The sequence below is a fragment of the Crotalus tigris genome, unplaced genomic scaffold (genome assembly GCF_016545835.1).
Source record: "Crotalus tigris isolate CLP2741 ecotype Arizona unplaced genomic scaffold, ASM1654583v1 scf7180000024340.7048381, whole genome shotgun sequence".
Taxonomy (NCBI): Eukaryota; Metazoa; Chordata; class Lepidosauria; order Squamata; family Viperidae; genus Crotalus; species Crotalus tigris.
Genome location: NW_024100510.1, coordinates 668,700 through 680,766, shown reverse-complemented (window position 1 = coordinate 680,766; position 12,067 = coordinate 668,700). Strand labels below are relative to the sequence as shown.

Sequence of the window (12,067 nt, the reverse complement as noted above, 5' to 3'; positions counted from 1 at the left end):
ACTATACATTTTCTCTTTTATTCCCATGGTCTAATTGCAGACTAGAATTTAGAATGGGTAATTTTGGGCCAATCTCCTTCATTTGTTGTCTTGCTTGATCTTTGTGCCAAATGGGATATTGGATAGTGACGTAGGAATTATGGACCAAAAGCATCACTGTTATTTCCCTTTGAACTTTCCAAATCATCTAAATGATAGGGCCAAATGTTAAATTCAACTTTCTACAAAAAAACTCCCTACTGATATATAAAATATAAGTAGAGTCTTAGCCCTTGCCCATCGCATCAGTATTTCCAACATTACCTTGAAGTACATAAAAATACTCATATAGATCATTTTCACAAATAATTCACTGCTATATGTTTATACTTTACTCGAAAAGACATTATGTCAGAGTTGCTTCCAGAAGTCTGTAATTCAAAAACTCTTTCTAAAAAGTAAAATAAATAGTTCAGAAACTCTGGCAGTGAAATGCAATAGTATATTAAGTATAGCCCTGCAATAATATGAAAATGTACATGTAGCAGAAGTTTGAATCATATATGTACTTAAAAACCTTATTCCATATGTAAGAAATAATTATTGATTCTGAATTATAATTTGGATTTGCTGTTTGACCCATTGTTCTGAACTAATATACATAGGATTGCACTATATATAAGACTTTAGTGCTTCATTTTTCAATACAGGTAGTCCTCAACTTACAACAGTTCATTTAGTGACCATTCAAAGTTACAACGGCACTGAAAAAATATGACTTATGACCGTTTTTCACACTTAAAACAGCATTTCCATGGTCACATGATCAGAATTCAGACACCTGGCAACTGATTCATATTTATGACATTTGCAGTGTCCCAGGGTCATGTGATTACTTTTTGTGACTTTCTGACAAGCGAAGTGAAATTGGGAAGCCAGATTCACTTAACAAACATGTTTCTAACATAACAACTGCAATGGTTCACTTAACAACTGTGGCAAGAAAGGTAATAAAACGAGGCAAAATTCACTTACATCTATCTCAATTAGCAACAGAAATTTTGGGTTCAAGTATGGTAGTAAGTCGAGGACTACCTTATACTACAATAATACTAAATAAATATGTCTGATTTCATACTATTTAAGCACCAACAGATGAAAAACTATAGCAGTGACAGTAAATACGTAATGGCAAACTTTCATTAAAATTATGAATGAGATACTATTAAACATAAAAAATATTTTTAGGCAAGAACATTTAAAGGAGACCTAATACATGAGAAAAAAATATGCTTTTTTCCAATAGAAGAATATAATTCAGGGTTGAACTGTGGAGTCTTTGGTGCTCTCTGACCTTGGTTATTTGCTTGCACATATTTCATTACTTGACTAGTCAACACCATCAGTGCTAATTCCATTGAAATACCTGCAGAGACCACCAAGAACCAAGAATATGCTTTGTCTACAGATATGGTTGTGTAGCTTTCTCTTTATTTATATATAGGACCATTGATTCTCTTTACCAAGAGTTGGTAGAAGAAGGACTATTAATAAGAAGTAAAAAAGTAAAACTCAGCGATTATGTGGGTAAAGTATAACTTTTATGTGTTAATACAGACTATTTATTTTGGAATTACATTCAAATAATGTATAATATTGGACAAACATTTGTGACTGAATTGATACTGGATAAATGAACTCCAAAACCAATCACTTTAATTTCAGATAAAAGTTACTGAGAATCAGCAACTTGGTGACAGAGATTAAAATGCAGATTAAAACAAATTCAGGATTTTGGCTGCAGTTTACACATTTTAGTAAATTGATCTTCCTGATAGTAGCAGACTTCAAACAGAATTAAAGATTGATACATTATTTATGGTCTTAACTTAAATATCTGGTAATCTGTAATAATAATACAAAATGCCAAAGGGAAGGTTTTTAAAATACTTACCAGTAACTGGGCCACCCAACTTCCACAGCTATTCATTAAACAGAAGTAGAAAAATTTGAAAAGCCCAAAGGAAGTAGCACCCAGACAAACAGAAAGTTCCTCACAGGTTGGTGAGTGATTTTTAAACATATCTAGAATCTAATTTGCCATATGCGCAGGGTAAGTTTTATTCAGTACTCTTATATTGATGTTACAACAGTTGAATAGTTCAATAAAGTGTATTTCTGAGTGAATGTAGGATAGATGATAGCAGGAACAGCACAAATATGCACACACTTAGTGTTCTGTACTTATTATTGTAGTGGCATTTCTGACAATGCTATAAGTTTAGATAGTACTCCTATCTCCAAATTTTAAACACAATAGTCCAAAAACGAATGCTCACAAAAACTTCCACACTTTGGAGGAGAATTACAATTATAAATTTATTATTTAAGGTATGTTGAGCACCTTCTGATTCTACCATGTTTCACTGAAAATAAGACCGACCCAAAAAATAAGCCTTAGCATGGTTTTTAGTGTGTGCCTAATATAAGCCCTACCTCCCAAAATAAGCTCTAATTAAGAGACCATTGTCTGGTTGCTCTCTGCCATAACGGGGCAGGAAGCTGTGCGGTGTGCTGGTGCCACCACAAGATAAGGTGAGGCAGGTGTGTGTGGAGCTGCCCCATGCGCCCCTTACCCACGCACCTCAGGCCTGCAACCAGACCATTGCCCGCTCAGCAATCTACTCCCACCCATTCAATGACCCAGCTGCCCTCCCGCCTCTTCCCTTTCACTCCCCTCCCAAGCTGGACTGCCATACTATGGAGGATGGGTGGGGGAGGCTCGGTCCCCTTATCCGGTTCCTCTCCACCATTTCGGAGCCGGGAGCAGGAATTACGGCAAAAGGCTTCCACTGCCATTGCGCAACAGCTGTGTCCATCATTGGAGGGGCTTTCTTTGATCCCTGCCGTCCCCACTTCACCCCACCTCACAGATTACTTGCCCGGTGGCGGGAGGCTACCTCCTCCTCAGCCTGCTACTTGGGTTCTGCGGCAGCCCCTTGTGCTACCGTCTGTATTGTATGGTTTCAACGGTGGCAGCTCTGGAGGCCAGTGGTAGGGTCTCTGCATTGTCCCTGGGCTGGCGATTTCAGCTCCTGGCCCCCTTTGCAGCTCTGCCCATGCAGAGTTATACCAGGGCTGGCAGTGGGGGTGCTCTGAAGACCATGTTGCTGTGACTCCAGCCACCCACTCTCCCGTGACTGCGAATAAGAACAGGTAATCCTCACTTAACTATAGTAATTGGGAGCTGCATTGCTATGTGATGTCACTTAGAACATAGAATAACAGGGTTGGAAGGGACTTTGGAAGTCTTCTGGTCCAATCCCTGTTTGAGCAGGAAACCCTATAACATTCTGAATAAATGGCTGTCCAATCTCTTTTTGAAAACATCCAGTGATGGAGCACCTACAGCTTCTGGAGGTAAGCTGTTTTACTGATTGTTTGCTCTCAATCTCAGCAAATTTCTTCTTAGTTCTAGGTTGGATCTCTTTTTGATTATCTTCCACCCACCACTTCTTGTCCTGCTCTCAGGTATTTGGGAAAATAAGTCAATTCCCTCTTCTCTATGCAGTCCCTCAAGTACTGAAAGACAGCCATCATGTCACCCCTAATTGTTCCCTTAATCGTCTATCATACAGTTTAGCTCCAGACTCCTTATCATCTTTGTTGCTCTTCTCTACAGTTTTTCTAGGACCTGAGCATTTATTATTATTATTATTTTGTATCATGGCGACCAGAACTAAATGCAGTATTCCAAGTGTGGCCTCATTAGTGCAATATAGACCACTATTCTCACTCCTCGTGATTTTGATAATATCCCTCTGTTGATATAGCCTAGGACTGCATTTGGCTTTTTTGGCACCTGCAGCACACTGCTGGCTTACACTTAAGTGACAGTCCAGTAGAATATCTAGATCCTTCTCACATTTACTCCTGTTGAGCCATGTGCTGCCTATTCTATACTTTTGCATTTGACTTTTTCTGCCTAGTTTCAGAACCTTACTTCTCTCATCACTGAACAGCCTTCTGCTGAATAGGGCCCAATGTTCAAGTATGTCAACATCCTTCTGTATCTTGACTATATCTTCTAAAGTGCTGACAATTTCCCCCAGTTTGCTGTCATCTGCAAATTTCATGAGACCCCCCCTTTTCCCCCTCATCTAAATCATTTATGGAGATGTTGAATTATTCACAACTTCTGAAGGTGAGTATACTATGTCCGCAGCATTTCCTCAATCCACCGATTTAGTCACTTTATCAAAGAAGGCTAAAAGTGTCTGGCATGATCTGTTTTTAATAAACCCATATTGGCTTCTATAAATTGCTTGATTCTATAAATTTCTTGATGCAAAGAATGAATTAAGCAGTTCTGCTTTCTCCCTCTAGTGAAAAGAAGGAGCAGGGATAAAATGATAGCAGTGTTTTATTGTTTGAGGGGCTGCCACAAAGAAGAGAGGGCCCATCTATTTAGCAAAGCACCAGAAGGCAGAGCAAGATGCAATGGATGGAAACTAATCTAGGAAAAAACAAACCTAGAATTAAGGAGACATTTCCTGACAGTGAAAACTATTATCCAGTGAAACAGCTTGCCTTCAGAATTTATGGGTGTTCCATCACTGGAGGTTTTTAAGAAGAGATTGGACAGCCATTTGTCCATAATGGTATAGGGCAGGGTCCCCAATCTCTGGGCCCACTACTGGGCTGCAGCCTAATTGGAATTGGACCGCTTGAGTGGCTGGCTAGAGCACATGCACACAGCTCAATTTGCACAAGCGTTGCGTGCTGGCCCACCGCTCATGCAAGTCAAGCTGCACACTGGCCCACTACTCAAGTGGCCCAGTTTCCCTCTCTCCCCCCCCCCACCAGCCAGGCCACCAAGCTGCAATGGTTGGGGACCGCTGGTAGAGGGTCCCCTATTTATGCAGTGGGTTGGATCATTAGAAGATCTCCAAGATACCTTCCAACTCTGTTATTCTATTATATCTCTTAAGTATCCCTCATTCAGTGTCGTCGTAACCTTAAATGGTTGCTGAATGAGTGAGTGATATTATTTACAGTTTAGAAGTTTAGAATCTATGCCTATGTGTCATTCATGTTAAGAATGCATTCCAACTAAATAACTGTTAGAGTTGAAAATGTTGTATTTATGTTCCCTAACAATTTCTACTTAAGTGGACCACTGCTTAAATATGAGCCAGCAATGCTGTCAAAAAAGCAAATGCAGTCCTAGGCTGCATCAACAGAGGGACAGCATCAGGATCATAAGAAGTAATAGTATACTTTATACTACAATAGTGAGATCACATTTGGAATACTGCATCCAGTTCTGATCACCACGATACAGAAAAGATGATAAACCCCTAGAAAGAGTGCAGAGAAGGGCATCAAAGATGAGAAGGGATCTGGAGGTTAAATCATATGATGAATGGTTGAGGGAGCTAGGTATGTCTAGTCTATTGAAGAGAAGGACTAGGGGTGACTAGCTGTGTTGGGAGGTGATCACAAGAAAAGATTGACTTATTCCCCAAAGCACTAGAAGCCAGTACAAGAAATATAGGTGGAGGTTTGTTAAAGAGAGATCCAAACTAAAACTAAGGGGACAGTGAGAACAATTAAGCAATGGAACAACTTGCCTCTTGGAGTTGTGGGTGCTCCATTACTGGTGGCTTTCAAGAATGGACTGGATAGCCATTTGACTGGGATAATATAAGGTCTCCTTCCTTAAGCAGGGGTTTGCACTAGGTTCCTTCCAAAGCTATGATGCAGTGTTCTACAGTCTACTTTTTGAAACTAAGCTTTTTGTATTGCACATTTGTTTCTTCCTTGTAGGTGAGTACAACTATCTGGGGACTATACTTCGACAGGTAGATGTAGAACCAATGCCTTCTCTTACAGATGTGAAGCAACTTATAGCCCTATATGGAATACTGCCATTAGGTAAGTTCACAGGAGAACTGGCCAAAGGCAGAATACCATGCTTGGGTTCCTGAGGGTTTCATATTTTTATTAGCTATGAAAATGTTTGATTTATTTCTTTTGAAATAGCTCTATACAGTTATTATCTCTTAAAAGATTTTCAGCTAAGACAAAATAATTGTCTAATTTAAAAAGTTTTAACTACAGCACCACTCTTTTTATAATTTTATTTCCATCATAATAGTTTGGCAGCTGCAGCATATACAAAAAGGCCATTTTGGGAAAATAACAAATTAAGTCTCCAATGTTTAAATGAAATTTGAAGAAAGGCTGAGATTTTAATGTACCTTTGATACACCAACTAACTTTTTTCCCTTTTCCTTTTATTTATTTAGTTAAAAGAAAGATACACTTCTAAAAGAGATAATAGCAATAAGTATAGGAGACACTTCCTGACAGTTAGAACAATTAACCAGTGGAACAACCTCCCTCCAGAAGCAGTGAATGCTCCAACACTGGAGGTTTTTAAGAAGAGACTGGACAGCCATTTGTCCAAAATGGTATAGGGTTTCCTGCCTGAGCAGGGGGTTGGACTAGATGACCTCCAAGGTCCCTTCCAACTTTATTACTATTATTATTATACAAAGAAAATTTCTCAGATTATATAATTAATGTTCAATATATATTAATAAATGGTAAAACATACCAAGCAAAGTACATTGCATTCTATTTATGACAGATAGATATAAAAAGTATAAAACTTTGAGCTTAGGGTCATATCCTCAATATATTATTATTTATAAATGGAGAAGGCTTTAATGCTGGGAAAGATTGAAGGAAAAAGAAGACGGGGAAAACCAACAGCGAGGTGGGTAGGCTGAATTACAGTGGTGATGGGGGTGCTGTTGGAACGGGTCTATGACAGTTCGCTGTGGCTAACTCACCAAGGTCAATTCACGGCCAACTTGCCATGGCCAACTCGCTACAGGATAACTTGCCATGGCCAATTTGCCACAGGACAAATTGTTGCGGGACAAAAGTTAAACTAGTATCAAAGAAATAGTAGAATAGAATCATTAAAGAAAGGATGCAAAAGGAGGGATAGAATGAAATGTGAATGGCAAAAGTTAAAATATTTATTTATTTATTTTTGTTTTAAACAGGTTTTATTGGTTTTTTCTTTTTAAAACAAGTGCTTGAGAAACAACGTGGTGACAGGGTAATCAATTATCCAAAAACAAAATCATACATATGTAATTCAGATTAAATCATTAAAAACTCCCTCTCTATTCCCTCAAATATTATATTATATTCAAATTAATGTATTTTTCAATAAAGTTGAATCAATCAAAACAATCATCAATAATATTTCATCTATATGAATCCAGATCCTATATTGAGCTTTACTATTTACAATTACCATATTCCAATTTTGCTTAAATAAATATATTATTAACACTTCAGGTGTCTCTCCTTTCCCTTTTTCCTTGACATAATCAGTGACTCATTTGTTAATATCATTTCTTTTTTTATCAAAAATCCCTCTTATTCTCCTTCCATTACAAAATGACTATCCTTTCTAAAAACAAGAATATTACTCCAAAAAATACATTTCTGCTCTATTTTAAATCTATGATCTATCAATCAATCAAACAATTTCTATATAAAACTCCTTTAACCCACTCAGTAGGATTTAAATCCACTCCAAATAATTGTTATATCCACGACAAACATATTAATACAAAAACAAACATCTTCTTACTAAGTTCACATATTTAATTAATCTTTATTCAGTCTAACTTATTTACCAATCTTAAACCTTGAATCAATCTGTGTCTAAAAAGCCTTTTAAACCATTGTATACGGTTTTAGGACACACTCTTAAATCTTATTCTAGCTTTCTTTTTGTGCCAAATAGGTTTCCATAACAAAGCCTCTATATCAACAAATAGATCTCTCTTTGTTCCTTGTAGTATCATTTGAGTCAAAGAAGAGCGTCCTCTCCTCTGTTTTAGAGACCTGATTCCTTTGTAGATAGTCCCTTGTTGTTTTAAAAATTCAAGTCTCAACATTTGGATCTGCTGGGTAAAACACTCAATTATGTCCAATTTTGTGGTTAATAGTTGGTTATCAAAGTTATCATGGTTCTCAATTAGTTGTATTTGCACATCCATTTCTATTAGTTTTAGGATTGTGGGTGGTTTAGTTACAATCATTGTTCATCAGGAATCTCAGTAGGTTGTGTATAAAACGAAATAGAATCTTCTTTAATGTTGGTTAATTCCTCTTCTGTTGTTTTTTGGTCTGTAGAGTAATCAGGTAAAAACTGAAGATCAGTTTGTAGGGTCAAAGTAGAGTTTCTCTTTTTTATTTCTGTAGTACTCTCTTTTATTTGCAGACATATTTGCTCAGTAGCTTCATAAATTTTTTTCCAATATAAGTTTATAGTTGAGTTGTGAATAGGGTTTCTCCATTTCAATAGTAACTAGAAACAGTCCTGTTATCTTTTAGTGGAGGCTGTATTCAAAAACCTTTAGCCAGTGTCTACCCCCACAAATTTAACAGCTGTTAAATTTCTTTGTCTTTTCCCTTTTATGATGATCTGAAGGTCAAAACCAATTTCAGTATCAAAGAGAGAAAAAAAACAGTTGCAATTTTGAATTTCTCCACAGGGTGTCCTCAGTAGACTGTAAAATCTCTTCCCAGACACCAAAAATCATGTTGACAAAATCAGAAAGAAAATAATAATAATATTCTTTACATATAAACTAAGTCCAGTAATAAAATTCAATACTAAGAGTTTTTTCAAGACCCCAAAGTAGATGAAAATAAAAAAGTCAATTAAAGTTAATTTTCATTCTATTTTCAAAGCTTCTGATTCCACGCTCACAAATGCCGCTCTCTTAAAACAGGGAAATAGTTCCAAAAATGCTTTTTACAGGAAACAAAAAAGAAAAAAGGACTGAGAGAGGGAAAAAAAATCTCACCTGGATCAACCACGGTGGTTTTTTACGCTTAGATGTTCCTCTGACTTCTGGTTACAGCAGCAAAGTGATCAGCCATTTTACTGGCCGATCTTTCCTCCGTCGGCCCTAAGGAGCAATCTCAGACCGTGGAAGGAGCTGCCACCCTTCCACGGTCGATGAGGACCTCCTCAACGGTAGTCACCCCTCCAGGGCAACTTTTTGACCTGATTAAGAGTCTACCGGCAGAGGGAAAGCAGCCGGCGAAGAGAGCAGTCTTTCTAGTTGGCTGGAGACGCCACGATCCAGAACCAGAAGTCAAATATTTTTTATTTATTTTAAATAATTAAATAGAATTGTTAAACTGTCCTGCAGTGAGTTGTCCCACAGCAAGTTGGCCGTGGTGAGCTGGCTATGGCAAGTTGGCTGCAGGGAATTGGCTGTGGCAACATTCCCTGCTTGAATTGCTGAAGAACAAATTAGAATTTGGAGAAAATCTATATGGTCTCTAAAAGTCAATTTGATAGCATGTAACCATGAAAAATCAGAAAAAAGAAGAGAAGAAAAAAGGATAAAACTAAATTAATATAGAGAAATATTTAAATTCTCACTTCCCCCTTCTTCGTGCTTTGACTGATTTACAGTACAGTACAGTACTGATTTACAGACTGATTAATGTAAACTTCAGAAACCATACTTTAAATGTATCTATATCCCTTGCTGCATATTATGTAATATATTGGGAAATTATTTTGCTCCAATTTAAACTTTCATTTTACACACACACACACACACACACACACACACACACACAAATATAGGTAATCCTCACTGGCTACTCATTTGGTAACAGAAGTTATAACAGCACTGAATTTATGGCTGGTCCTTGAAGTTCTGGCCATTGCACGATTCTTATAGCCATGTGATTATGATTCAGGTGCTTGGCAACCAATTCACCCTTAGTTGTAACCCAACCACCCAACCACCTTCAGTCATGTAATTGCCAATTTGACTTCTCTCAAGCAAATGGGAAGCTGGCAGGGTTGCATGTCACTTCAGTAAGTCCCCCCCAGCCTCCTTTCACTCATTTGGCATGGCTCCCTGCTTTCCCTGGCCTCCCTTCATGCATATGGTGCAGTGCCCTGCTTCCCCCAGCCTCTCTTCTTTCATGTGGCACCCTGCTTCCTATACCTCCCTTCATTCAGAAGGAATAGTACCCTGCTTCCCCCAGCCTACCTTGATTCTCACATCCTGCACTGGGCCTCTCCTGCCCCCTGCAGCTTCCCTCATTGCATCCTCATGTTGCTTACCTGGGATTCTCACTTCTTCCTTCTTAGTGATTTGCACATCTTGGAGTTACAGTGGCAATGAAGACTGCCAGGATTCTTGCTAAGTGATGCAGTCACATGATATTGCACTTTACAACTGCATCACTTAATGACAGCAATCCCAATCTCCATTGCTGTTGTAATTCAAGTACTACTGTACCTATACTGTTAGTTTTGCAATTGCTGCTTAGTTTCACAAGTTTAAGTTCCCAATCAGATATTTTCCAATGTTGTACAAAGTTTGTCAGGAAATCACATTGTGAAGCTCACATTAAACAGAATAACAGAAAGGGACCTTGGAGGTCTTCTAGTCCAACCCCCTGCAGAAGCAGGAGACTCTATATCATTCTGGACAAGTGGCTGTCCAATCTCTTCTTAAAAACCTCCAGTGATGGAGCACCCACAAATTCTGAAGATAAGCCATTTGACTGGTTAATTGTTCTCAGTGCCAAGGAATTTCTCCTTAGTTCTGTGTTGGTTCTTTCCTTCATTAGTTTCCATCCATTGCTTTCTATCCTGCCTTCTGGTGCCTTGGAGAATAAGTTGATCCCCTGTGGCAGCCCCTCAGATATTGGAACACTGCTATCATGTCACCCCCGGTCCATCTTTTCACTAGACTAGCCACACCCAGTACTTGCAACTGTTCTTCATATGTTTTAGCCTCCAATCCCCTAATCATCTTTGTTGCTCTTCTCTGCACTCTTTCCAGAGTCTCAACATCTTTTTATATTGTAGTGACCAAAACCGGATGCAAGTGTCAAATCTTCTTAAGTACTATCTCATTCCACATCCTGTTTAGACCTTAAAAAGTGGCTTGAACAAAATTAGCTTAGGATTCAGTTAATTTAAACCAAAAAATACTAATTTTTGTTAAGTCATTTTAAAACAAAGGTTGAATCTTAAATTGTTTAGAAAATATATATTTTTAAAAAAAGCTTGCTTCAGCTCCAGCCTGGAAGTGAAAGTTCTCTTTTGATCCATTCTGTTGCCAAGCCTTTGTCAGTCCCATTAGTTGCTTTGTCCCATGTCCAGCACGTAGACATTACAGTTTGGGCTATTAGAAAGAAACTTTCTTTAAACATATATTTCAAACAATTTAATGGTATCATTGTACTAATTTTATTCTATAGGTTCTCAATCTGTCCATGAAAAAGCTCCTCTAGTGAAAACCTTGCTCTTGGTTGGCCCTGAAGGAGTAGGAAAAAAAATGCTTATTCATGCTCTGTGCACAGAAACAGGAGCCAACCTGTTCAATTTATCTGCAGCAAATATTGCTGGTAAATATCCTGGCAAGGCTGGTCTTCAATTGATGCTACATATGGTTTTTAAGGTAGGGTCCAGAAATATTTCATTAATATTCAACTATAGTCTTAATGTTTAAGATTTTAGTGGACAATAATTTATTATGCACTACTTCTATTTAGTTATGATAATGAATAATTACAACAATGAAAATCCAGACTGTTAAAATAATTTGCTAATGTTCAATGTTTCCTGTCTTTCCAAAATATTTTTACATTAGTGTATACATTTTGAAATCTTTTTTTCTTTGACTGATTTAATTTTCAATCCTATAGTCCACGGGCAATAGAGATTTGTGGTTTTCCAGATGGTGGGAACATTTTGATCTCAGAAACCTTGTTTTGGCTCCTGTGGAAAACTGAGAAAAGTTGCTTTTGTGCTCCTAACCAAAAAAAAAAAAAAAAAATGAACTGCAAGACAGCCTCCCAGCACTCCTACAAAGCAGTTACTAAACTATGCCAGATGAAGAGCTAGGCTCAGTTAATTGCACTCATTGGTTTCAGTGGAAGTAAGTTATATAGGAAAAATGGGGAGGGTGGGATGGCTGGAAAGAAAAAAAATGTGAGGAGGGGAATATTT

General features: G+C 37.8%; 1 protein-coding gene across 15 annotated transcripts in view; it reads left to right on the top strand.

The window, feature by feature from the left end:
- Positions 1-12,067, top strand: part of IQCA1 (IQ motif containing with AAA domain 1) — a 230,963-nt gene that overhangs the window by 116,549 nt on the left and 102,347 nt on the right. For 10 of the 15 annotated variants that reach the window (XR_005554640.1, XR_005554639.1, XM_039326229.1 and 7 more), the window contains 3 exons: positions 1,484-1,566; positions 5,809-5,916; positions 11,317-11,516. Coding sequence is in view for 10 of the 15 variants with exons in the window: in XM_039326229.1 (XP_039182163.1) it covers positions 1,484-1,566; positions 5,809-5,916; positions 11,317-11,516 (391 nt within the window). In the remaining 5 variants the exon portion in view is untranslated. Of the gene's footprint in view, positions 1-1,483; positions 1,567-5,808; positions 5,917-11,316; positions 11,517-12,067 lie in introns of those variants that run through there. The other 5 variants (XR_005554641.1, XR_005554642.1, XR_005554643.1 and 2 more) reach the window with 5 other exon arrangements.